The sequence below is a fragment of the Oncorhynchus mykiss genome, chromosome 13 (genome assembly GCF_013265735.2).
Source record: "Oncorhynchus mykiss isolate Arlee chromosome 13, USDA_OmykA_1.1, whole genome shotgun sequence".
In the NCBI taxonomy this organism is placed as follows: Eukaryota; Metazoa; Chordata; class Actinopteri; order Salmoniformes; family Salmonidae; genus Oncorhynchus; species Oncorhynchus mykiss.
Window position 1 is genome coordinate 56,048,458 of NC_048577.1, and position 26,956 is coordinate 56,075,413.

At 43.7% G+C, this 26,956-nt stretch overlaps 2 protein-coding genes across 6 annotated transcripts in view; both read left to right on the forward strand.

Annotated features, from left to right (window-relative positions):
* Window positions 1–26,956, forward strand: part of LOC110538788 (brain protein I3) — a 698,720-nt gene that overhangs the window by 623,593 nt on the left and 48,171 nt on the right. The gene's annotated exons all lie outside the window — the stretch shown is intronic.
* LOC110485236 (serine/threonine-protein kinase LMTK2) overlaps window positions 1–26,956 on the forward strand; it is a 52,554-nt gene that overhangs the window by 12,818 nt on the left and 12,780 nt on the right. For both annotated transcript variants that reach the window (XM_036941568.1, XM_036941569.1), the window contains exons 2-9: window positions 6,161–6,294; window positions 8,276–8,429; window positions 11,558–11,634; window positions 12,191–12,309; window positions 12,740–12,827; window positions 20,344–20,474; window positions 24,518–24,602; window positions 25,384–25,505. In XM_036941568.1, the coding sequence (XP_036797463.1) occupies window positions 6,161–6,294; window positions 8,276–8,429; window positions 11,558–11,634; window positions 12,191–12,309; window positions 12,740–12,827; window positions 20,344–20,474; window positions 24,518–24,602; window positions 25,384–25,505 (910 nt within the window). The remainder of the gene's footprint in view (window positions 1–6,160; window positions 6,295–8,275; window positions 8,430–11,557; window positions 11,635–12,190; window positions 12,310–12,739; window positions 12,828–20,343; window positions 20,475–24,517; window positions 24,603–25,383; window positions 25,506–26,956) is intronic.

The following is a 26,956-nucleotide window of genomic DNA, read 5'->3' on the forward strand; positions in this document are numbered from 1 at the left end:
CATTCTTGAGTGAGGCAGCCAAGTTCTGGTGTTTCCAAAGACAAAGGCCTATGACTCAAATTAAATAGCAAGAAACGGTCTAAAAGCTAGATCAACCAAACAAAGCTGAACTTCGTCACTATTCATTCATCAATTCTAGTCACTCTGATTTTGCGCACGCAATGCGTAGCCTGGTCCCAGATCTGTTTGTGCTATCATGCCACTGGAGTTGACATGATAACACAAACAGATCTGGGGCAAGGCTAAGAAAAGGTCAGCATCTCCTTTTACAGATTCCCCAGTACAAACCTCTCTTCTGCAGCACCCTTCTCCTCCAGCCCTGGCAGCTAGGCTACACCGTTTCCTCTCACTTCACTGCACTGACTAGCCTACAAACTGTATTTGTCAGGTGGGGGAAACACTTGTGTTGTTGACCTATACTCAGGATGTATGTAGATGTAGAGCAACATCACCAGGGCCACTGTTTGGATGGCAGGCCTCTGAATATTTTATTCACCATTCATAAATGTTTCACTGCTTCCTCGTGGCTGTCTTTTAGCACTGTACCACTAACGTGTCTCTCTCTCTGTGGATTATATAAGACACTAAGACATATTCAATTGTTTAGTGCAGTGTGGAAAATCACTGTCACTGACCGACAGAGTGGTGTTCTTCTGTTAGCTATTTTGTATGTAGCTACGACTCTCAACTCTGGTGGGACCACTGGGGTTCGGACCAGAGTGTCACCTCTTGTTTCTGTGACCTATAAAAGTGAGGTTAGATAGGAAGAGGCTGTGTTCGTTGATAGGCTTGCGTGCAGTCGTGCACTGCTAGAGCTACTAGCTCATGCTCAGGCTCATGCCATGCTAGATCTGAGCGGAAATTATCAATAGACACTGCCCAGGAGGTTTATAACTAGGTGGCATCAATAGTCTGTAGCTCACTCAATGTCCTTGTCACATGCAGAAGGAAAGGAAGCCACTCAAGAAGGCATCTGTAGATCGGATTGGTGCCTGACCACTGTCTCCGCCTCTGTCATTCACCACTACAGTGGTTCTCCAACTGGCGTGCCAGCAAAACACAACAATATGAATCTGAAGCTTAAACCAATCTATTGTCAATGGCTTTGTAACAGATGCATTTTCATGTGCTTTCAGTTGTAAATGAAAGTGTAGTAAACAAGATTACACATGTACTAGAAGGGAAGTTCTGTCATTTGTATTAGCAATGTATACTGAACAAAAATATAAAGGCAACATTCAACAATTTCAAAGATTTTACTGAGTTAAAGTTCAGTTAATGAAATCGGTCAAATGAAATCAATTCATTAGGCCCTAATCTATGGATTTCACATACTGGGAATAGAGATAGGCAACTGTTGGTCACAAAAATCTTAGTGGGTGTGGTGTGTATCAGAGAACCAGTCAGTATCTGTTGTGACCACCATTTGCCTCATGCAGCGCGACTTATCTCCTTTGCATAGTTAGTTGATCAGGTTGTTGATTGTGGCCTTTGAAATGTTGGCCCACTCCTCTTCAATGGCTGTGCGAATTTGCTGGATATTGTCAGGAACTGGAACACGCTGTCATACACGTCGAACCAGAGCATCCCGAACATGCTCAATGGGTGACATGTCTGATTTATGCAGGCCATGGAAGAACTGGGACATTTTCAGCTCCAGGAATTGTGTATTGTTGTGCATTATCATGCTGAAACATAAGATAATGGTGGCGGATGAATAGGACGACAATGGGCCTCACGATCTTGTCACGGGATCTCTGTGCATTCAGATTGCCGTCGATAAAATGCAATTGTGTTCATTGTCCGTAGCTTATACCTACCTGCCCATAACATAACCCCACCATGGTCACTCTGTTCACAACGTTGATATCATCAAACCACTTGCCCACATGACACCATACAAGCTGTCTGCCATCTGCCCAGTATAGCTGAAACCGGGTTTCATCCGTGAAGAGCACCCTTCTCCAGCGTGCCAGCGGCCATTGAAGGTGAGCATTTTCCCACTGAAGTTGTTTATGACGCTGAACTGCAATGAAGTGAACACCATGGTGAGGACAACGAGCACGCAGATGAGCTTCCTTGAGACGGTTTCTGACCATTTGTGCAGAAGTTCTTCGGTTGTGCAAACTCATAGTTTCATCAGCTGTCCGGGTGGCTGGTTTCAGACGATCCTGCAGTTAAAGAAGCCGGGTGTGGAGGTCCTGTGCTGGTGTGGGTTTATATGTGGCCTGTTGTTGTGAGAATGGTTGGATGTACTGCCAAATTCCCTAAAACAACATTGAAAGCGGCTTATGGTAGAAATTCATATTCAATTCTCGGGAAGTAGGACATTCCTGCAGTCACCATGCCAATTGCAAGCTCCCTCAACTTGAGTCATCTGTGGCATTGTGTTGTGACGACTGCAAATTTTAGTGGCCTTTAGTGGCCTCCAGCACGGGTGAACCTGTGTAATGATCATGCTGTTTAATCAGTTTCTTGATATGCCAAACCTGTTGGATGGATTATCTTCGCAAAGAAGAAATGCTTACTAACGGATGTTAGTAAGTGGAACACATTTTTTGAGAAATAAGCTTTTTGTGCCCTTGAAACATTTCTGGGCTCTTATTTCAGGTCATTAAACATGGAACCAAATCTCCACATGTTTTAATTTTAATTTCATTTTAATTTCTGTTCATTATAAAATGCTTCACGTCCTGACTGTTTGACAAATACGCTTGCACAGTCGCTTCAGAGTGGAAGGACACAGTAGGCAAACACTGATTTACGTAGAACTCACACCCAGTGTTTGCATGTTTCTGTTTTGCCTGTGGTTTAGTCTACTTGCATTGATACAAGGTGCCCTTAACACATACCTGTAGGCCTACTGGGCAATTATATGGTAACTGAATTATGCGTTGACTCAGATTTTTCACTTTAAACAAAAACCCCATTGAGTTCAAAGTTTAATAAACCATACAACACTTTGCACAATAACTACTTTGAACAATTTACACAGAGCATTTAGAAAAACACTGCAAAAGCTGTGCAGATGCAAAGTTTGATAACAATTACGGTAAAACGTCCAGTTTTTTTTTATGCGACCACGTTTTCCAAAACCCTGTTAAATATCTGCTCAGAATTTAGATTCAAAGACTCTGCAGAAAGGCTGGTGTGTCAGCTATGACATGACACCTTGAGTTTGAAAACATGCATATTGGTTATTGAAGAACTAGGTTTACATAATTGAATTACAGTGTAGGAATTACATCATGGGCCCCTGATCTGTAGTATACAGAAATGCATAATTATAGATATGAATTTCATTCTCTTCATGGTTGAATAGGTACACAAAAGTAGAAATATATATTTGGGTGTTATTCTACACATTGGCTATTGTAATGAGCTCTGTCCCCAAACACCACCACATTTGGTTGATCCAGACCAAATCTGAAACAATCAGACATCTGTTTCACAAGTTTGGACATCACAGTAGAGATCAGTAGAGTTTTTAGCTCGGTACAGTTCTGTACTGTTCTCTACTGTGCTGTCCAAACTTGTGAAACAGATGTCTGATTGGTTCAGATTTGGTCCAGTCACTGACTAAATTTCAACTACTTTTCAACGTCCATGGAGGTCCGGTGTCGGTCGGTGCTCAGTGGCTTGTTACAGTAAATGGAAACTGGGTAGGTGGTAGATGTCAGTAAGAGCTGTGAGAGAGCGGTAGAGAGGGAGTATGAGAGGGAGGGGTTATGCAGACTGTTTTCAGAGCTGAACATAACAGTATTCCAGTGGAAGACAGACAGTAGCTGGTGACCCTATGAGCTGAACATAACAATTACCGATTTGTTACCAGAATTAGGAATTTTAATAACTTAATAATGAATAAACAAACTTGATAAAAGTAAATCACTAACTAATTGGTAGGTTTACCTTTACTTGTTACTTCTGCAAACCTTCATTATCCTCATGAGAGAGAAACTAGAAAATATCTTAAAGATATGTAGGTTTTTGTGACAAAATTACAAGGCAATGTTTCTTAACCTTACAGAAGGAAACTCATTTGTCCAAAACTAAATATGTGTTAATATTAGTTGGCAGGGGTCTTTAATGATTGTGTTATGTTGTATTTCTGTTACCCTGGTAGATGTTGTCGAAGACCCATTTTCAATCTGCTTGACCAGAAATCAAAGCCTTTGCTTATTCCACATTTTTAGGATGGCAAATGGTTCAAACATTTATATATGCCTTAGTATCTCAGAAATATACACTCTTAGTGTTCATTTGACCTTCTCCTAAGAACTTCACATGTTGGTGCTCATGGGTCCTTTACGTGGAGATGCTCTACTACTACTAGAACAACACTCTCTGCCAACATAAGCCATTCAGTAATTGTGGGTTAGGCCTATCTTGGAAGTCACTTATTTTAGTAGGCTAGTCTTATTTGGTTGTAATACTTCCTTTTCAAAAGGCTACTGTTGGTGTTGATAGATGGAGAGGGTATGTATTGGTTTCCACGGAGACTGGCTGCTGCTAGTGCTAGTAGCCTATAGCTAAGGCTACTGTAGTATCAGTTGTAGAGTGGTGAAGTGAACCTAAAATTATGGCTGACACATTGAATCATATCTACTGGTCCCCAAGGCGCTGCACTGATGAGTCTGACTGGCCTGATTGAGTGCTCTGTGTATGGCAGCACCAGTTGTTTGACCACAGTGATGCTACTAGGGTTTCTGTTGGCCAGCTCTCCCAGGCTATTTCCTCCGGCTTATTAAAGCTCTAGGGCTCACTTCATTTAAAATAGTAGTGTGTAGTTAAACATGGAACCATGACAATCCTACCTAAACTAAGTGCATAGGCTATCCATGGTCAAAAGTGGACCAAGTGGTCCCTTCCTCATCTAATTTCCTCAATCTACTGATGTAAAAGAACTGGAGAGGTGAAGGCAAAATACCCAGTAGGCATCCTCCATATTTCTTTCACCTGTCCTGCATGTGTATATTGTGCTATATCATCATGACAGGTAGGTGATGAGGAGATGATGAAGCCACTTCAGGATATTGACATACAGTGAGACAGGAGTATCTGACACAGGGCTGGGGCAGCAGTCAGTCAGAGGGTAGCCTGTGTTCCAGATAGAATGTGTGGAGAATCAGATCACTGACATAGGATCACTAGCCTATATCTAGGCCTGTATCTGGGCTCTTGAGTGGCTCAGCTGTCTAAGGCACTGCATCTCAGTGCTAGAGGCGTCACTACAATCCCTGGTTCGAATCCAGTCGGTATCACATCCCACCGTGGTTGGGAGTCCCATAGGGCGGCGCACAATTGGCCCAGCGTCGTCCGGGTTTGTCCCGAGTAGAATTAGTTCTTAATTGACTTGCCTAGTTAAATAAAGGTTACATTTAAAACCTTTTATTTTAATTTTATTGATTTAACCTTTAACTATCATGCTGGTGTGGTACTGGTTACTGAGATTGTAAACACTTCTCCATCTTATATGATAGTGCAGGTCTGTATCAGACCTAGATTAAGTGTATCAGGGATGAAGGAGTTGGAGTGTCCGTAGTTGTGAGTGGTTTGTTGTGTAAACATGTATTTTTGGGAGGAGGATGGTGGTGGTGATAGGGTCAGTCAGTCCAGCCTCTGTTGATAAGGCTGTGGTGACAGAGTGGTGAGGGGGTTGGGAGAGGATCTTGTCAACACACTTGACATCTGAACTGCTGGCCCAGCATCCCCAGCAACCAACACGTTTTACTGCTCTGTGTGGACCCTGTCAGCCAGTTGATGTACTAATGGGAAGGAGGGTGAGTGGGGGAAGGTTCGAGATGGCAATGAAATGGTCAGAGAAATGGACCTCTCAAGCCTCAGCTTGTTCTGGCCTCTGAGTTGTTGGTGAACGTGACACCGGAAACAGGATGTGATCATCATAAGGAAACACCTAGGCCTATATGAATACCAGTCATCACAATTGAATGTACATTTAGCTTTTTTTGTTAATGTCCATTACTGGCGAGGAACACTAGCCTATCAAATAGAGGCATATCTGTGCTTGCAGCGCTGCATAACACCATTCACTGTCCCAGTGGCATGTGCAATACTTATTCTTGATACAGCTTGAACTTTTGAGCTGCTCAGCACAACGCTGTATGGCAGAACTAATATTCTTTGACCTGTCTTTTTTCAGGGGAGACTGCAGGTGGCCAGCTGTCTGTCTCTCTACACCTCTCTGTGGTTGTGTCACTGATTGCCCTGCTGGTCCTGGTGGCCCTGCTTGTGAACTGTGTGACCTGCTGCAAGGAGCGGGAAGTCAATTTCAAGGTGAGATTCTCAGGCACCTGACAACACGTAGTAGGCTTAACCTCTTTTTGGATATGCGGACGCTAGCGTCCAACCTGGCCAAAAGCCAGTGAAAATGCAGAGCGCCAAATTCAAAGAAATTACTATAAAAATCAAACTTTTGTGAAATCACACATGCAAGATACCAAATTAAAGCTACACGTGTTGTGAATCCAGCCAACATGTCAGATTTCAAAAAGGCTTTTCGGCGAAAGCAAACGATGCTGTTATCTGAGGATAGCACCTCCATAAGTAAACAAAGAGCGAGAAGCATATTTCAACCCTGCAGGCGCGACACAAAATGCAGAAATAAAAATATAAATCATGCCTTACCTTTGACGAGCTTCTTCTGTTGGCACTCCAATATGTCCCATAAACATCACCAAATTAATTCTGTCGATATATATCCAAAATGTCAACTTATTTGGCGCGTTTGATCCAGAAAAACACAGTTTCCAACTTGCGCAGCATGACTACAAAATATCTCAAAAGTTACCTGTAAACTTTGCCAAAACATTTCAAACTACTTTTGTATTACAACTTTAGGTATTTTTTAAAGTAAATCATCTTTAAAATTGAAGACTGGATGATCTGTGTTCAATACAGGAAGAATACAAACTGACGCTACCTTTCTGGTCACGGTCCTCTAACAAACAGTACACTTGAAGTGACCCTCGTTTTGAACAGGACTACTTCTTCATTACACAAAGGAAAGTCCTCAATCAATTTCTAAAGTCTGGTGACATCCAGTGGAAGCGGTAGGAACTGCAAGAAGGTCCCTTAGAAATCTGGATTCCCAATGAAAACCCATTGAAAAGAAGAGAATCTGAATGGCTTTTCCTCTGGGTTTCGCCTGCTACATAATTTCTGTTATACTCACAGACATTATTCAAACAGTTTTTGAAACTTCAGAGTGTTTTCTATCCAAATCTACTAATAATATGCAAATCTTAACTTCTGGGGATGAGTAGCAGGCAGTTGAATTTGGGCATGCATTTCATCCGGACGTGAATATACTGCCCCCTGTCACCAAGAAGTTAAGTCACTGTCAGGACATTTGTGCATATCTAATTTGCTCCAAAGGGAAGCTAAATAAAGCCATGGTATCGTTTGGTTGCCTAATTTACACAGACCTGTCTTGCAGTACTCTGTAGTAGAGGTCGACCGATTAATCGGAATGGCCGATTAATTAGGACTGTTTTCAATCGGAAATCGGTATTTTTGGACACTTTTTTAAAAATTGTAGGCCATTCATTTTATAATTTTTTTAAATTTTGAATTATACCTTTATTTAGCAAAAGACAAGTCAGTTAAGAACAAATTCTTATTTACAATAATGGCCTACCGGGGAAGAGTGTGCCTTGTTTGGTTCATAGGCAGAACGACAGATTTTTACCTTGTCAGCTCGGGGATTCAATCCAGCAACCTTTCGGTTACTGGTCCAATGCTCTAACCACTAGGCTACCTGCCGTGACCCAGAATTTTAAAAACTTTGCGTTGAGATATTGGCTATGATTAATGTAATGAGTTAAAGGGATAGTTCACCAAAATTAAAAAAGGACATTGGTTTCCTAAGCAGTCTATGGTCGAAGTATGACAGTAAATCCATGCTTTGGTTCAGTTTCCCTGGCACTGTTTCCAAATGCTAACGTTTTAGCATTTGTGGCACAAATCCAAATCCCATTCAAGTCATGGGACTGATATTAGAATTTTTCTCACATGTCCAAGTAATCCAAAGGTATCTCAAAAAAATGTTAGCCACTTAGATGATTTGAACATGATGTGCAAAAAAATGCTAATATGATAATTCTGTTTTGGTCCAGTTCAAGGATTAAACATGTTCATTTGACTCATCTCGCTCTGCCTCATCCATATGTAACACACATACAATTATAACGTACACTGGTGTCAGAAGTAGGATCCCCGTGTTTGGTGAACACAGTTGTACTTTTGTGTTTTTCAGGAGTTTGAGGACAATTTTGAGGATGAGATTGACTTCACCCCTCCAGCTGAAGACACCCCCTCCATGCAATCCCCTGCTGAGGTGTACACCCTGGCAGTGCCCCCTGTGGCCCTGCCCGGACCCCCCCACCTGGAGACACCCCCCCGTATCTCAGGTCAGGGGTCAGACACCCTTACTTTTCTTAGATGCGTAGTCCTACCAGCACATTACACATAGGACCAAGATTTTTTTATTCTGACCCTTTGCCATAACTTGGCATACAGTATCCAGGGTTGTGTTTATTAGGCACCAAACCGACTGAAACAGGAAGGGACTTCCTGTAAACGCACATAAGAAATGAAACTTTTTTTAAAATTTCCTGTTGCGAAACATTTTCACATTTTCAAACCGAATGAATGTGACCCAGCTGTCTTACTGTATCAGTCAGGTGGAGTTGATACCGTCATCATTCCCTTTGGACTTTCTCCTCTGCTTTTTACAGGTTGATTGGGATGAGTCTTGTCCTGGAGGCAGAGTAGAGCAGTTTTCGTTAGATGAAACAGACACAAAGTAAAAATGTATAAAAACAAAAATGTGCTTTTTTTGGTTGTAATTTAAGGTTACGGTTGGGCATAAGGTTTGCTGTGTGGTTAGGGTTAATAACATTTTATGACTTTGTGGCTGTGCCAGCTAGTGACCACCCTGCGGAGCTGCCTCGAGTATATAAGTCATCCCAATAAATGCCAACCTGCCTGCTTTTTTTTACACTTTAATTGGGACACTGTCATGCACTGCCTAGGGACAACAACACATCTAATGATCTGGCAGCCTATATCCCTGGGTTTACTACTCTTTCCTCACATGATAAGCCGTATATCAGCCCTGCTTCCAGCCAGTGACATTATAGTGGGTTTATAGTCTGTAAACGTCGTCACATGCTCCTTTGAAGTAGACATTAAAGCTAAACTTTGTTATGGTCTCCATCAGCCGTTCAGTATTTCCGTCATTCTCTTAGTAGGAGTGTCTTCTCTGCTTCTCGTATGCAGTATGATAGCCTTTGAGCTGTGCCAGTCAGTCATTGCATAACAGGACTGTGCTACATTCTCAGTAGCTCCCCCTTGGGTAGTGGACAGGTGCTAGTTTCCAAACACTCCCAGATGCTGTTGTATTAGGCACACACGATGTTGTGAGAGCGACTCATTCACTTTTGGTTCATTGCATTTGGCCAGGGCTTATGTCTTTGTACTTATTATGGATTTGTGACTTAATTTGATGGCTAGATGTGATCACTCCATTTAAAGGAGTGCCAGGCTGATTATCATAGGGGCCCTTTGAAAAATAAAATGTTCAGCCTGCGAAGATCAAGATTATTGCACAAAGGCGGTTTCTGTCTGGGGAGTAGGTCAAATCCTTGTAATTTTATCATGTACTATTGTAAAGGATTTACTCAAACGCTTAGCCAGATTATTTTAGTCTCTAAGAGTACCCCCCACTGATTCATATGAAGACAGGATGGGGCCAAATCTGTCTGAGGTGCATATAGGCCTGGAGTTTATATTCTACTTCCTGGTCCGTAATGTATTTGGGGCTCAAATTTTTTTATTGGTAGCAGTGGTCCTCTCAACTGAAAAATGTTAGGAAGCACCACATTACATTTAGGAGCACCAGAAAATAAGATTTTTGTAATTGATTGAGATACAGCCTACACTATAAGCTTTTATTAAAGCGAAAATGTTGATGAATAAGCCATTTGTGGAATATGAGGTTTTTTCTACATTGTGTAAAACCAGTACATTTAATTGTACACCCTCTTTAAAAATGTCCCATTTGCGATGATGACATGCAAGAGATCTGTTATTCATTAATTGTTATGATCATTTAACTTCTGAAGTAGCTATCCCTTTTCCTTTCTTTCTGTGCCACAAAATGTTTGGATATACTGGTAGGGCTCCCGAGTGGCTGTGGTCTAAGGCACTGCATCTCAGTGCAAGAGGCATCACTACAGTCCCTGGTTCGAATCCAGGCTGTATCACATCCGGCCGTGGTTGGGAGTCTCAAAGGGTAGCGCACAATTGGCCGAGCGTCGTTCGGGTTTGGCTGGGGTAGGCCGTCATTGTAAATTTAGAATTTGTTCATAACTGACTTGCCTAGTTAAATAAGACTTTCTTTAGTTTTAAGTTACCAGGTTGTTAGCTAGCTCGCCAATGAGGTGACATGTCTGAACAAATTATAAATGGTTAGTGAATAGTTTTACAATGGCATGGTTTGAATGTAAAATGTGGTTCCCGCTATAGGAAGATAGAAATGTTTAGGCGGTAATATTGGTCAGATCCTTTGACCTTGTTGGGCTACAAGCAAGCAGTTTTTTGCTGTAGCAATGGTGCAACCATGACGCTATCAAATCAGATTGTTTTCTCTAGGGCACTCGGAAACAACGGTACGGCGAAGCCTTATCGTTAGGCTACAACAGTAATTATCTGGGAGATCTTTTCCAAGTCGCACAATGCTCCCAAAATAACATCTCTGGCTGCACAAAAAATAGTTTGTCACATATGCGACCAAATTAGTTTCACTTTAGAGCTCTGAATACTTTTGACGTTAAGTCCCCTCAACAAGGTTTGTTGACCTGATTGTGTGGGCAACCCATGCATAACGTCTGTGTTGGTTTAGTTAGCTAACTTGGCTCAGTGAAGCCACATCTGTCGGCTGTTTTCCTCATGTACTGTAAGACATTTCTAAGTAGATTCAGTGGCATGTGACAGAAATACTGACCCTTGGATATTTCCTTCTGTACTAGTTCCATATGGGCCCTGTGTAAGGTCAAAGGTTAGCCTCAGTTTACATGCTCAGGCTTCATATGGGAAGGAAGTAGATTAACATCTTAATGTATGAAGCTTTTGTTTAAACACTCCTGTACCTTTTTCCTGGGAATCCATAATGTGTAACACTGCTGTTGTTTTGCAATGAGTAAATACAGTTGGAACATATCCTGGCCTGAGCATCTGATCTGAATAGAATCCTGCCACTGTGTTTAGATAACTAACAACACAACTGCTCCAGTTTTCTGTATTGATTGAACTCATGCCCTGGCTGCATCTCTTCACAGAGGAAAAACCATACAGATTAACATTTGATATAATGCAACAGCCTATTTAAATAAAGGTTAAATAAATAAAAATAGAAAAAACAAACAGGTGCCATTGTGTCACCATGGTTTGGTCTGGGACCAGAATGCTGCGTACTACGACATACCTGCAGATCACACACACTAACTCTGGGTTCTTTTTTTGTTGGCCACCGCAGTGGGATCCACTGGCCCTCAGGTGGTCCGTCACAGTCTCAGCTACATCCAGGAGATTGGGAACGGCTGGTTTGGCAAGGTAAGACATTTCTTCCTGACGAAGGTCGCAAAATTCTGTTACCTTTCCCAAAATTCCAACCCTACTCCAGATGCTTTAGTCAGTTGTCTCCAGTAGCCTGTACAGTGTGTTTGAGAGGGAGCGAGTATTTCACCCCGGGGTTGAGTTTTGGTGTACGTAATAACAAAAGGAGACAGCTGCTCACTTCGTCACAGTTGAAGCTCATCCTTAATGAATCAACATGGTAAATATGACTAGAGTAGCCCCTCAGCCTCTGGTCCTACACCACCTGGCAGTGTGTTCTATGTTGTGATTAATGCTGTCTCTCCATGGCTCCCCTGGCTTTCACCCATCCCGTAGCTACACCCCCCCCATCTCCAAGCTACACCCCCGTCATCCCCTAGCTACATCCATCCCCTAGCTACACCCACCCCCCCCATCCCCTAACTACATCTCCACCATCCTTCCCTTGTTTTCAGAAAGACCTGCCTTCCTGCAGACCACCAGTGTTTTGGCTCGACCCTTAACATGCTTCCTGTGTGTTTCCTTCCCTGCACTCTAACCTGTTTGTGTCCAGGTCCTCCTCAGTGAGATCTACACAGACCCGGGTGGGGCCAAGGCGGTGGTCAAGGAGCTGAAGGCTAACGCAAGTGCCATGGAGCAGAATGACTTCCTGCAGCACGGAGACCCTTACAGGTGAGCTACTGGCATGTCTGCTGGGAGAGGCTGAAAAGAAGGGGCATTTTGGACATTTATTTTATTGTCATGGCAATTTCAGGGTCGTTTTCAGATTTTCAGGAAAATTTTGCCAAAGGCCCAGTTCCAACAATTGGCTAAATGGAACACACCAGATTAATTTAGAAAATGCATTATAGCAAGAATCGAAATAACAGATCTGTCAGTACTTGAATAAAGTAACTAAGGTATTTATAATGACAGCTACGCCTGACTTCTCCTAGTGGAGCAGCACCCTCTGCCTTCTAACTTGGACACTGCAGAGTGTTCTTATTTCACTAGTCTTTAGCAACAGAATGGGACTGGAAGAGATGCCAGCTGTAGTCCTCCAGTATTCACATCAGTGATATAGACTACAGTAGATTGTCTTAACCGGTGTTTCTCTTCATAGAGTTCTGGTGCACCCTAACATCCTGCAGTGTTTGGGCCAGTGTGTGGAGGCTATCCCCTTCTTGCTGGTCTTTGAGTACTGCGAGCTGGTGAGTGTCCTCAATTACTATCATTTATGATTGTATGAGTCAATATACAGTACCTATTATAGTTTATCAGTGAACCCTTTTAAAAGTCAAAACATCAGAACATGTTTTGGATGAATCCCACAGCTGCCACCAAATGATATGTCAACATGCCAGGCATTTTTCCTAACTCATGATCAGAGTGGAAGGGAGTAATTAGACCATCCTGTCTGTCTGACTGTGGTAAGCTCCGCTTGTGGGCAGCTCAGACTCCAGTTCCAACGCCATCCAATAAGTAGACATAATTTAGCCTCCCAATCACCTGGCCTTACAAGCCCCCCCCTTCCCAATCTTAAATTAGCTTGCCTATCCGTCTTGGGTTATTGGGGAGCTGCACTCCGTCAATGCTGTCCATCATGGCCTGATTTATCTAGTGTTTTTCTTGATCTATTCTGGGCCCCTCTTGCCCCTGTGCCCAGGACCAGAGAGCTGCATAGCAGCATGTTTCATCAGGGACCTGTCTCAGTTCACATTCCCTCCCTCCCTCCCTCCCTCCCTCCCTCCCTCCCTCCCTCCCTCCCTCCCTCCCTCCCTCCCTCCCTCCCTCCCTCCCTCCCTCCCTCCCTCCCTCCCTCCCTCCCTCCCTCCCTCCCTCCCTCCCTCCCTCCCTCCCTCCCTCCCTCAGCAAACAGGCTCCATTTACCCCCCCCCCCCCATCAGCCCACTGAGCCCAGTCCCACATCCTGCTGTGTTTGTGTGTTTTCTCTCCACACTGGCAATATGTTGGTCCTCAGTGTTTTTTTTGTCAGCTCGTGCTGTGTGAGCACGTCAGAATGTTCAGTCTTGGTAGAATATACATTACCCTGTTGATTAGGTCCTGCCTGTCTTTAGGATTAGCTGGGAGTTTCAGAGGTATTTATTTCTATGTGTTTCCGTTCCCCCTCTCGGGGTTAGTGTTTCGGCTGAGTCTGTTTCGGGATGACAGGCTGTAAGTCAGGCATGTGAATGGTATGTTCTGATTCAGTTCGGCCAGAGCTCATTTTTCAGTGCATCTGAAAGGCTGTTACCCGCAGTGGCATCAGCCCTCGGTTTAGTGTGTGTACGCGTGTGCTTGTGTGTAAGTGGGGCGTGTTTGATATAGTGCGTGTTTGATATAGTGCGTGTTTGATATAGTGCGTGTTTGATATAGTGCGTGTTTGATATAGTGCGTGTTTGATATAGTGCGTGTTTGATATAGTGCGTGTTTGATATAGTGCGTGTTTGATATAGTGCGTGTTTGATATAGTGTGTGTTTACTGTTGGGCTTCGTGTTTGTTTGCATAGATGGAGTTTTACTTTGTGTGTGTGTCAGACTTTGTGTGTGTGTCAGACTTTGTGTGTGTGTCAGACTTTGTGTGTGTGCACATGTGGGAGCCCTCAAGTGACCCTAACCCAGATTTAGACTCTATGAATCAGACCCTAACCCAGATCTAGACTCTATAGATCAGACCCCAACCCAGATCTAGACTCTATAGATCAGACCCCAACCCAGATCTAGACTCTATAGATCAGACCCCAACCCAGATCTAGCCTCTATAAATTAGACCCCAACCCAGATCTAGCCTCTATAAAGGGAGGAGGGATGCCCCCCATATCTCTGACAGAGCTCTCTCTCTGCCTGGTACTGTGCCTTGTGACTGACTGGCCGCTACTATAGCAGAGACCTCTGGTTGTAGGAAGGGGCTGCCTTAATCGACATCCAGAGGACGGAGATGGGGTTTGGCTAATGACTTAATGTTATTGTGGTCGTTAAACAACTTCAGGCTGGAGAGGAGGGTGTGAGTGGACCTTGTAACTGAGCGGGTCATCTTGGCCGGAGGTATTAACTTGATGAGGTAGCTCAGCTCTGATGGCTCTGCAACAGTTGTTGCATCTGGTCTATGGAGGAGCTTTGAGGAGGACTTATTTTGGCACTCAACATCCAGAAGGTATGGGTGGGGTGTTTTGTCACTCACCATCCAGAAGGTATGGGTGGGGTGTTTTGTCACTCACCATCCAGAAGGTATGGGTGGGGTGTTTTGTCACTCACCATCCAGAAGGTATGGGTGGGGTGTTTTGTCACTCACCATCCAGAAGGTATGGGTGGGGTGTTTTGTCACTCACCATCCAGAAGGTATGGGTGGGGTGTTTTGTCACTCACCATCCAGAAGGTATGGGTGGGGTGTTTTGTCACTCACCATCCAGAAGGTATGGGTGGGGTGTTTTGTCACTCACCATCCAGAAGGTATGGGTGGGGTGTTTTGTCACTCACCATCCAGAAGGTATGGGTGGGGTGTTTTGTCACTCACCATCCAGAAGGTATGGGTGGGGTGTTTTGTCACTCACCATCCAGAAGGTATGGGTGGGGTGTTTTGTCACTCACCATCCAGAAGGTATGGGTGGGGTGTTTTGCACCTTTTTTTATTGTTCAATTATTTAGGTGTCATGATATTTGTATGGATAAAGTAAATTAAATAAAAAAACTTCATATCAAACATTGGGGTCAAAATGATTTACACTCCTGTTTTCAATACTTTTCAATACCTCACCTTGCTAGCATAATGGCACTGAGCATTTTTCTAAAATGTTTTATGAGTTGGAGAAGACATTGGCAGGGATCTTAGACCATTCCTCCCTACAGAATCTTTCCAGATCCTTGATATCCTTTATCCAACCACAGGTTTTTATAGTAGTTTCAAGTCTGGAGACTGAGATGGCCGTTGCAAAATGTCAGTTTTGTAGCCAATTAACCATTTCTTTGTTGATTTTAATGTGTGCTTGGGTTATTGTGTTGCTGGAAGATCCACTTGCAGCCGAGTTTCAGCCTCCTGACAGAGGCAACCAGATTTTGGGCTGAAATATCCTGGTACTGGGTAAAGTTCATGAAGCCGTTGACCTTAACAAGGGCCCCAGTGGAAGCAAAATAACCCCATAACATCAAAGATCCACCACCATATTTTACAGTAGGTATGGGGTTCTTTTCTGCTCATACATTCTCATTTCAACACCAAACCCACCATTGGTGTGCGTGGCCAAAGTGCTCTATTTTCATGTCATCTGACCAAAGTACCAACCAATCCAATGCCGTTTAGCAAACATTTGTTGGATGACATGAAAAGGGAGCTCTGGGGGAGAAGTTGCGGAGGGGGTCCCCCCAGAGAATTTTTAATATTGAAAGATTGAGAAGCTCTGTTCTGTTGACTTTTTACTCCAAATTGAATGAAAAATAAAATAATGCTCACACCGTCTAAAATATAATGAGCCTAATAACATACTGGTAAAATTATTTGTTTAAAATTTTTATTTATTTTTATACATGTTGGACCATTGTGAATATAGCCTATGCATGGTCCATATTTGTATTTATTTATTTTTATACATATTGGAACATTGTGAATATAGCCTATGCATGGTCCATATTTTACCTGTAGGCCAGCTGAAAACAGCATAGTGGCTATAAATAGTCTGAATCTTGGGTTTGCTTATCTGCATTTATCCTATTGATCTAATCATTAGTTAGATCCCAAATGTGATCTTTTAATTAGTTAGTATCTTATTGATGAATTTGATGTTCCAAAAACGTGCATAAACACAGCGAACATTATGTAGGCCTGCCTACCTGATAGGGTAACTTGAGGTCATGCACTTCTTACAGAAACCACGTCATGTCACCATTTACCCCCCCCCCCCCCCCTCCCCCCCAACACTATCCCTGGTGGCCACTAGTCTTGCTCAGCAACAAATGTAATCGGTCTCATCACAATTTTGAGTCACTCCAAAAAAATATATTCCGGTGGGGCTGTGTTTTACCCCAAGTTACCTTACCATTGACCTGTGTTACATTCTGCCCCACACTCCCCAATGCACTCACAGTGAATTGTGGCGTGCTAATGTTCTTAACTTCTCAAGAGCTACCCCCTACTTTTTTTCAGTTTCTGCATGAAGACATATATATGAGTACAGGGAACATAAGGTTGAATATATTATTATAGACCTGCTAGATCTACTGTCTTTATTATTATTATCCATTTCACTTTGGCCATTGTTGTGGGCCTGCCCTCCACTCAACAGCCTCAAATAGGCTATTTCATGTGGGTTGGGGCGGCAGACACACGCATCTCACATTTCATTACATTACATTTTTATATATTGCTTCTAAAATAAAAAGAAATCACTAATATTTTATATTATTCATTTCAAACAAGGGCATTAGCACGAGAAGAACTTACCAGTCCAAAACATGTCCTCTCTGTTCAAAAAATATTCCTCCACTTGGGAATCACTAAATGAATCGTCCTACAACAATCTCTGTCTCGCTTTTCCTATCAATTTCTTCTAAAATTGTGTGTACACCTGTATATCTAGACTTCGATTTAGCTTTCCCTGACTTAGTCGCCATACTCATTGATATATAAACAGCTGAATCTGCGCGTTTACCAAACAATGCTGTTTCGTAATATGCGTAGTTCCTTCCGGTATAAAACTTGAATAGGGAATGACTGTCTTTACGCCGGAGTTTACTACATGGGTTGGTCTTCCAACACACAACCATTGCATATTGCCGTTTACCTCCGCTCATTGGCTATCTACCCAGCTAGATTTCAAGACGATCAGTGGTCATTGGGTTAAAATACAGTCAATCAACGAAACAGTGGTCATATCATTGGTGCACAGTGATGTCATTACTTGTCTTCAAATCGGTTTCTTTCAGCCAATACGTCCCATCAGGTTTGGTTGTGTTACAAACAAACCAGTTGATTGCAATGAAACCAAACATGACTGGAAAAGTCACGTTTTGTGTGGGTATTTACCTTCGAATGTGTCGTCGAAAATGGAATGAGACGGAATTCACGACACAAGCGGTTCACAAAACATTTCGTGTTAGGCTATAAAAACGGATTTTATCAAACAAAAGATAATTCATTGTGTAACAATGAGCATTGGAATTGCAAACAGACGAAGATCGTCAAAGGTAAACTATTTATTTTAATGCAGTTTGATTTTGTTAGCCTGTGCTGGTTGAAATATATATATATATTTTATGGGGCTCTATCCTCAGATAATCACATCGTATTCTTTCGCAGTAAATCCTTTTTTAAATCTGACAACGCAGTTGGATTAGCAAGATTCTAGGCTTTCGATACATGTGAGACACTTGTATTTTCATGAATGTTTAATATGACTTCATGTAGTGATCACCGTATGTTGTGGAATTTCAGCCCGCTACCGGGTTCCGTGCGCAGAGAGGTTAACCATGCCACTGCTAAAACTCTGGGTTTACAATGGTACAGTTTACACACATTTTGAAGATAAGAAAGTAGGAATGGAAAGCTCTTTTAAACAAATGCCATTAAAACTGCTGTTGCATTAATAATTGGCTGCTTGTCCCTTCCTATAACACTGTCAACTTGAATGCACCTTGAGAGGAACATTTATCTTGCAAAAAACACACAACAACAAACAGACTAGGTAAATATATCAAATATTCTACTGTGGCGCTGTCTGGATTTTCTAGTCATTACTCATTGTATTTGCAGAGGAGAAGTAAATGTGGACTGTTATAGCGTCTTCAAAGTGCGCCTTGGCAGAAAGTAGCGGCAATGACTTTGCAGTGCCACAGCTAAATGGTTGCAGCGGAAACACTGCCTACTGTAAATTATGATGGTGGACGTTAATCTTATGGGGCAATTTTTCTTCCACTGTTCCTGGGGTCCCTTGTTAAGCTCAACACTCAACGGCATCATGAACTTTACCCAGTACCAGGATATATTTGTCAAAAACCTGGTTGCCTCTGCCAGGAGGCTGAAACTTGGCCGCAAGTGGATCTTCCAGCAAGACAATAACAAGAGTTATGGTGGTTCCGTCAGTATTCTGGTCTAAGCTGCTTGTAGTCAGTAAGGGCACAGAGAGCGCTGAGTAAACACGGCTGATCCATTACCTTGAGTCGTGTGGATTGACAGTTTTACCGAAAGCTGCCTGTATATTGTTTGACCCCGCAGAGTGGCTGTGTTTTCACTACCACATTCCACAGGAGTCCTCTTAGCTCCGGGTGACACAGCAGTCACCTTCTCCAGAGCTCCCCCACCGTGGTGGACCTGATCCCCATACATACCTGGGCCTGCAGCCCTTTTCACTGACTGGTTGTGTATAGAAGGACCTTATTGGAGTAGATCCTATCCTTGTCAAGGACCCAGTTGATCTGACTGGCTTTGTATAAGGGACCGATCAGAATGGATCCTGGTGAAGGACCGCCTGGGGGCTAGAGGGATATCATGTGGTGTTCCACAGGGCTCCATATTGGGGCCTCTACTGTTCCTCGTATTTGTAGGATAAATGACAAAGTAGCAGAGGGTGTGTGTAGCTAAAGTCCTTTGTAATGATACATTATAATGCCCCCTTTAGTGAAATTCCATCCTGGATTAGTGGCGCAGTGTCAAAATAAGGGTGTGGCTATTGTGGTTGGTCTTCCAACACATAACCATTGCATATTGCCGTTTACCTCAGCTCATTGGCTATCTACCCAGCTAGATTTCAAGACGATCAGTGGTCATTGGGTTAAAATACAGTCAATCAACGATGGTGGTCTTTGCTCAATGTTCTTTCCGTCGTTTGTTTTTCACAACATTATTTATTTTAATGGTAAAAGTGTTACTAATGTTTTGTGAAGGTTTTGTCCTTTAAAAGGAGGCTACACTATGTTGAGAGATGTAGGTGAGAATGCAAGCCTTTCATGGCAGTTCTCAGAGCTTTGAGTTGCCTGCAGGGTGTGAACCACAGCCACTGTTGACACAATAGTACGAGGCAAGCCCCTATTACCTCAGGAGGAGCCTTGTCAGTGAATCCATCAACTCACTCATTATCCCAACGTTACTGATCTAAACTGACAGATGAATGCCTTGCACTCATGCCACCTCGGCCTAACCCACAGTGACGGTTTGTACCACTACAATCAGAGGTCTCTGGTGGGTTGGTGGTTAGTTACATTCTGGCATCAGCCTCAGCTGCCCTCCCCAACATCTGAGGGGTGGGAATTAATTTTGCCACCCTCAACCTATTTCCCCAGACTGTGGGACTCGTTGTTCTCACACACCTCTGGCCTGCCCCGTTCACCTCCTCTCCCCCCAAACGGAGCTTTTGACCGTGTGCCCAGAAACGTGACCTGGCCATTCGGCAAGAGTCGATCCACCCCACTGGCCGGATTTTGTATTTTAAAATTGCCGTGACACAGCATATAGACCTAGGTGTATTAAACAACTGGGCCCTTATTTGGTTCTACTCCCCCATCAGCAGTAAAACCTTGCTGGGCTGGAGAGAGCTATGCAGTTGGAGGGAGTCTACTGCCCCTGTGTGGATGACTGCTTACAATGCACCTTCAGATAGTCACTCAAGTCCATATTACAGGAGCTTCAAGTTGTGATGTTTCTGTGTGCCATTTTATATTAAAATAAGGACTAAGCAAATGCTGTTTTTGGCATTGAAACTAGTACACAGGTGTTATCCTGTGCATGTGTCTCCATTTCAGGGGGACCTCCGGAGCTACCTGTCTCAGCAGGATTGGATGTTCCGAAATGCTGAGCTGCTGCAGCTGCAGAAGATGGCCTGTGAAATCGCTGCTGGCGTCACCCACCTCCACAAACACAACTTCCTGCACAGGTAGCACTTCTGCTCTGGCTCCGTTTACACCAGTCAGTCACAACTAGACACGGCTTTAGCTAAGGGCACAGCCTTCAGATGTCAAACGACAGTCGTGTTTCAAGGAATTAAGACTTCATCAAACATTTTGAGTAGTACTGTCTGTTTTTACATCTTCCAACTTAAAAATGTTGAGTTACGATAGTATCAGACAAGTGATATTAATGTGTCTGTCTCTATCAAATGAAATATGTGGTTTTGGCCTCCCTCATGGCAACTTTCTCTTATGGATACGTACTCCTACTCCCAAGCCAACACTGAGCCAATCCTAAAACAGGGACACTGGGCCTGTCCAAAAAGGAGAGTGCTGCAAGGGCCTGTTTGGTTGAACATTTTACCCGGCAGTGCAGGACATGTAGGCTCCGCTCAGCGCATCCACATGCTCTGTTTTGCATGCTCAGAATAAACCCAAAGGGCTCCAATTACCCAGCTCCCACGCATTGCCACAGTGTCAACTATCAGCCTGTCAGAGGGATATGATGATTCTGCTGTTTGCGTGTAAATGGATAGCCTCATGTTGGCCATTTATTATCCTGTGTTACAACTCAAAAGGAGCCCAAGTACGAGATTCCACCGTTAACAGGGTCGTAATGACAGTCGTAATAAAAAATAGTGCACCGCTTTTCTTTTGGTTGGGTTGCAAAGTTGATTTACTACCAAGGTGTGATGCCCCGCCCACAAAGTACCCGACACGGGGCTGTGGCTAGCACTGTGCCACAAAGCCTTCTGGGACGGTGGCAGTGGTGTGAACTGAAACTATAGCCAAGGCTTAGGGTCTGTGGTCTGAGCCCAGCGTGTTATTGTGACGGGGTGGCCACAGCAATAAGACAACGAGCTGTCATGGCGGTCCAGGAGAACCACTCTGACTGACATTACATAACAACCCTGGGGAGAAATAGCATATGGGGCAGTAGAGGAGAGGGAACTGTGTTCCCCAGTTTTTCGACCAGTGTGACAACCATAGCATCCAGCACATATTTGAATTCATTTGGTCATTTTACGCAAATGATAGTTTCACTTGACTTGAAAAAAATGAGCAAAATCAGTTGATCTCCTTTTTTGTTGTTGTAAGGTCTTTGTTTTTAACTCGCTAGGTCTCTGAACTATATGGATTTTCTGTCAGAGGTTAAGAATCTGCTGATGTGTCTGCACCAAACTGCCCCCATGCCATTTGCCTTGTAGGGATACGACTTTGAATCTGATTCTCTCTCCCTGATCTTCCAGTAGTACTGTAATGCACTGTGTTCGCCAACAGCAGGGAACATCCAGGACAGAAGAGGTTTAAAATATCTCTCAATTTATCTTGCCGATGTTTCAGTGGGCCTGACAGTAGCTCTCGGGGTGTACGAGCACAGACCACTAGTGTCAGCGATGTCCACGGATAGACGGGGTAAAAGAGACGCGCTTGGAACGGGTTGGTGGTGAAATGTTTCTTGGGCCAAGGGGAAACCAGAGCCTCTCCCTCCATGAGGGTCCCAGTCTGAATGAGATACCATCTGTCCACTCAGACAGCCCTGTCCCCCATTATCGCCCTCCCCTGTCCACCCCGCCTCACTGCCCACCTGTGAGTGTTCTTCCCTGGGAACAATATCCTGGTGCTGTATGAGTGAGTGGGGAAAAGCTCCAGCATCAGTGATTTTGTTACTAGGGGCGGAACAGAAGCAACTGGATGAGGTTTCCTCTAGTGATGCAAGATATAAGTCCAAATGTTTTTGGGTCTAAAGCCACTCAAGAGTCCAGTCTTTGTCTGGCCCTGCTCTGACCTGGGTCTGTGGTGGTTGGATTTAGAGTCAGGTTGAAGGGGTCCTTAATCACCTGAGACATGGCATTTAATCATATTACGGTGAGGAAAATATAATTATTCAAAATTTGTCACTGGGATATTATGTCATCCTGTCATAGGCCTGTACAGTGTATTTAAGGCATGAAAATATACTGTGGACCGTTTATTAGGTACACCACCCCAAAAATACTGGCCGTGGCTTGCTATATAAAGCAGGCAGACCGGCATCAAGGCATTCAGTTACTGTTCAATTAAATGTTAGAATAGGCGAAACTAGTGACCTAAGTGACTTTGAGCATGGTAAGATCGTCGGTGCCAGCCGTGTCGGTTTCAGTACCTCAGAAACAGCTGGCCTCCTGGGCTTTTCATGCACGACAGTGTCTACGGTTTACGAGAAAGGTGTGACCAAAACAACCATGCAGTCCTGTGGGTGAAAACAGCTAGTTGATGAGAGGGGTCGAAGGAGAATGGCAAGAGTCGTGCAAGCTAACAGGCGGGCCACAAACAGGCAAATAACGGCGCAGTACAACAGTGATGTGCAGAGCGGCATCTTGGAACGTACCACTCGTCAGTCCTTGTCATGGATGGGCTATTGCAGCAGATGACCACACCGAGTTCCACTCCTATCAGCTAAAAACAAGAAGAGTCTCATTAACACTAAACCACCAAGACCGGACAATTTGATGAATGGAAAAACATTGCCTGGTCTGACGAATCCTGGATTTGGCATAAGCAGCATGAGTCCATGGCCCCATCCTGGCACAGGCTGGTGGTGTAATGGTGTGGGGAATGTTTTCCTGACACGTTAGGTCCCTGAATACCAATTGAGCAACATTCGAATACCACAGCGTATCTCAACATTGTTGCTGACCAGGTACATCCCTTCATGGCTACAGGGAGGTCTGACCCGGTACTCGATGGGTGTACCTAATAAACTGGCAACTGACTGTATATTCCACCCTTTCAATTATTTATTTCCATTGCATGATCACATGAGAGCAGCACAGAGCCAATCTAAATGTCTCCTGCAGCAGCACAGAGCCAATCTAAATGTCTCCTGCAGCAGCACAGAGCCAATCTAAATGTCTCCTGCAGCAGCACAGAGCCAATCTAAATGTCTCCTGCAGCAGCACAGAGCCAATCTAAATGTCTCCTGCAGCAGCACAGAGCCAATCTAAATGTCTCCTGCAGCAGCACAGAGCCAATCTAAATGTCTCCTGCAGCAGCACAGAGCCAATCTAAATGTCTCCTGCAGCAGCACAGAGCCAATCTAAATGTCTCCTGCAGCAGCACAGAGCCAATCTAAATGTCTCCTGCAGCAGCACAGAGCCAATCTAAATGTCTCCTGCAGCAGCACAGAGCCAATCTAAATGTCTCCTGCAGCAGCACAGAGCCAATCTAAATGTCTCCTGCAGCAGCACAGAGCCAATCTAAATGTCTCCTGCAGCAGCACGGAGTTCCATCTTCTTCCCAAATGATTGATGAACAAGATAAGGTTCAGAGTATTGTTTTCTCTTCAGAGACTACAGCTGTGTGAACTGCAGTGTTTATCCCAAACCGCTTACTTGTGTTCAAACTTGGGTTGGGCTGATATATGATGACATTGATATATTGTGATGCGCAAGACTATATTTAATTTGAACTTTACAAATCTAAACTGTGCAGTTTAATCAGTTAGTCTGTGCAATATGTTGAAAAGAAAGTCTAAATGAATTAAGTCTTATTTCTTCGCCACACAAATATTATTTAATGAGAATGCGACTAATATTGTAAATAAGCACAAATTGCACAGTCTGGAGTGATTTTAGTCATTAACGACGCAAAACGATTATATCAGATATCGCAATATTTGGTGTAGCGTGTCGTAGAAGAGTTCTCCCCAAGTATCGCCCAACCCTAGTTCAGAGGGAACAAATGAGAGCTATTTGTTGGATGTAGTGCTGGTAGACTCAACTGGACCTGTGGGTTGGCACCAGAACAACTGGACCAACTGCCTATTATTTGCAGCCCTGTGATCCATTCACCGTTCTATGACCACACCAGATTGAACTCAACCGTTCTATGACCAGACCGTATTGAACTCAACCGTTCTATGACCACACCAGACCGTATTGAACTCAACCGTTCTATGACCACACCAGACCGTATTGAACACACAATAAACTCTGTAAATCCTCATGTTTTTTAATCTTCTTTAATCGGTTTCTCCCTCTTTTCTCAGTGACTTAGCCCTGAGGAACTGCTATCTGACTGCAGACCTGACGGTCAAAGTGGGAGACTATGGCATCGGCCCCTACAGATACAAGGTACCAGGGAACTTTCCATCCTGTTTTCCTTCAAATGGAATCAGGGGGATTTTGTTTTATTTTCAGGTGACAGAAGGAACTGGCATCTGTATGTGTGCTGTTACAATAGTTTCAGTTTAGGTTCATTAACCTATAACCCTTTTCACAATGCTGAGCCCAGCTGAACAGAGAGCTTACACATCCACCAAAGTTTCAAAGGATGTCAAAGCCAGTACTGTACAGTAGTATAAGGCCTAGTCCGTGTAGTCAACACAATAGTGTAAAAGTGGTTTATTAAGGGGAGGATAAGTGCTTTCCAGTAGGGGGTTTATATACAGCCTTTGACCCCAGTCTGGCAGAACTCTGTGAAGCATTAAGACTGTAATACCAAAGTGTAACTCCCTACTGCGTTTGTCCCTGGCCTGACTGTCGATAAGGCTAGCTCCGCCCGCTGCATTCCTCAAATAATGTTGAGCTCTCTATTTAGCACGGTCAACAAGTGTGGCCAGACGTGTTTTGGCTGTATTTATGAGCTTGATTAAGTACGTAGGAACTCTGAAAACAACTCAAAGCACAGTAATGTGGGTTAGAACTGAAGGAAACCAAACATCCAAATGCTTCTCCGAAAGAAGCCTTGGCAAAACACATCACTGAATTGAATGGGGAAAAAAGGTGAATGTGAGCCTACTGGTTGTTTGTAGAACTATTCTGAGATAGACATCCTATTAAATTACACTTATGTGTTCTGCATGTAATTACATGGATGCCCCATGCTTGACTCTGTCCCTCTCTCATGTCACAGGAGGATTACATCATCACAGAGGACGACGAGTCGGCGCCCCTGCGCTGGATGGCCCCGGAGCTGGTGGGGGAGCGCCATGGGGGCGTGATCACTCTGGACCAGACCAAGCCTGGCAATGTGTGGTAGGTACCTCCACCTGGTCACTGTGCAATTTAGGTGACACCTTCAATGGGGAGTTCAGGCTCATAGTAATGGCTGGAACAGAATACATTTAATGGCCTCAAACACATGGTGTCTGTGTAGTTGATTCCATTCCAGACATTATTATGAGCCATCCTCCCCTCAGCAGCCTCCTGGGCATTGTGCTTCACTGTGTTGAATAAAATAAATTCATTAACACAGTGAGTCAACCTGTGTCCTGTTGTGCTGTTGCTGAGCAGTAGGTCAGGGTCTCCTTTGAAGATGATAGACTATCTCTGATTCTTCTGTCCAGATAGCCTCTCTCTGAGAGTGTAAATCTTAGCAGGCACTCAGTCTAGCTGACTTCTAAAGGGAAGAAGACGCTGACCCTGCACTCCCACTCGGCAGCACAGCAACACTGGAACCTATCCCTCCTGGCCCCTCCCTTATGACCTCATGGCTCCGTGCCAGTCCGTGTCACAGCTGTAAATCACAACGTTGCATAAGGAGGCTCTCGTTGCGGCACCACATATACCCCTAAATAAGGATATGTTTAGTTCTCAGAATATGGGTCATTCCACCAATAGAGTGCATTTTGGGTAGTGTAGGTTAAGTGTACATATTAAGCCCATCAACATCTAAGTTTAGACATTTCTAACATGTACTGCCCTAATCTTTGTAGGAAAAGTGGAGATACAATGAAATATACATTCCTCATTTTTATGTTTGGACTGGGCTTAATGGCTACTGAATGTACCATTATAAGCCCACCTCTTAAATTATCCATTTTAATTCATTTCCAAATATTCAAAACTGACATTTCTTATGTAAAATTGTATTATATTAATCCCCCTAAAGTTATTAAAATAAACTGATCATTACTATTCATCAGGAGGGTGTCCAATCATATCAACAGAGCTCAATGTGGACTAAGTGTTTGTTCTTGCCAACCACCCGTACACAGCTGATTCAACTAATAAACTAACCATAGAGTTGAATCAGGAGTTAATACTCTGTTAGAACAAAAACCTGCACACACACTGGTCCTCTGTGGATAAGAATCCATGCACAAAGACCATAACACACACACTGGTCCCCTGTGGATAAGAATCCATGCACAGACCATAACACACACACTGGTCCCCTGTGGATAAGAATCCATGCACAAAGACCATAACACACACACTGGTCCCCTGTGGATAAGAATCCATGCACAAAGACCATAACACACACACTGGTCCTCTGTGGATAAGAATCCATGCACAAAGACCATAACACACACTGGTCCCCTGTGGATAAGAATCCATGCACAAAGACCATAACACACACTGGTCCTCTGTGGATAAGAATCCATGCACAAAGACCATAACACACACACTGGTCCCCTGTGGATAAGAATCCATGCACAAAGACCATAACACACACACTGGTCCTCTGTGGATAAGAATCCATG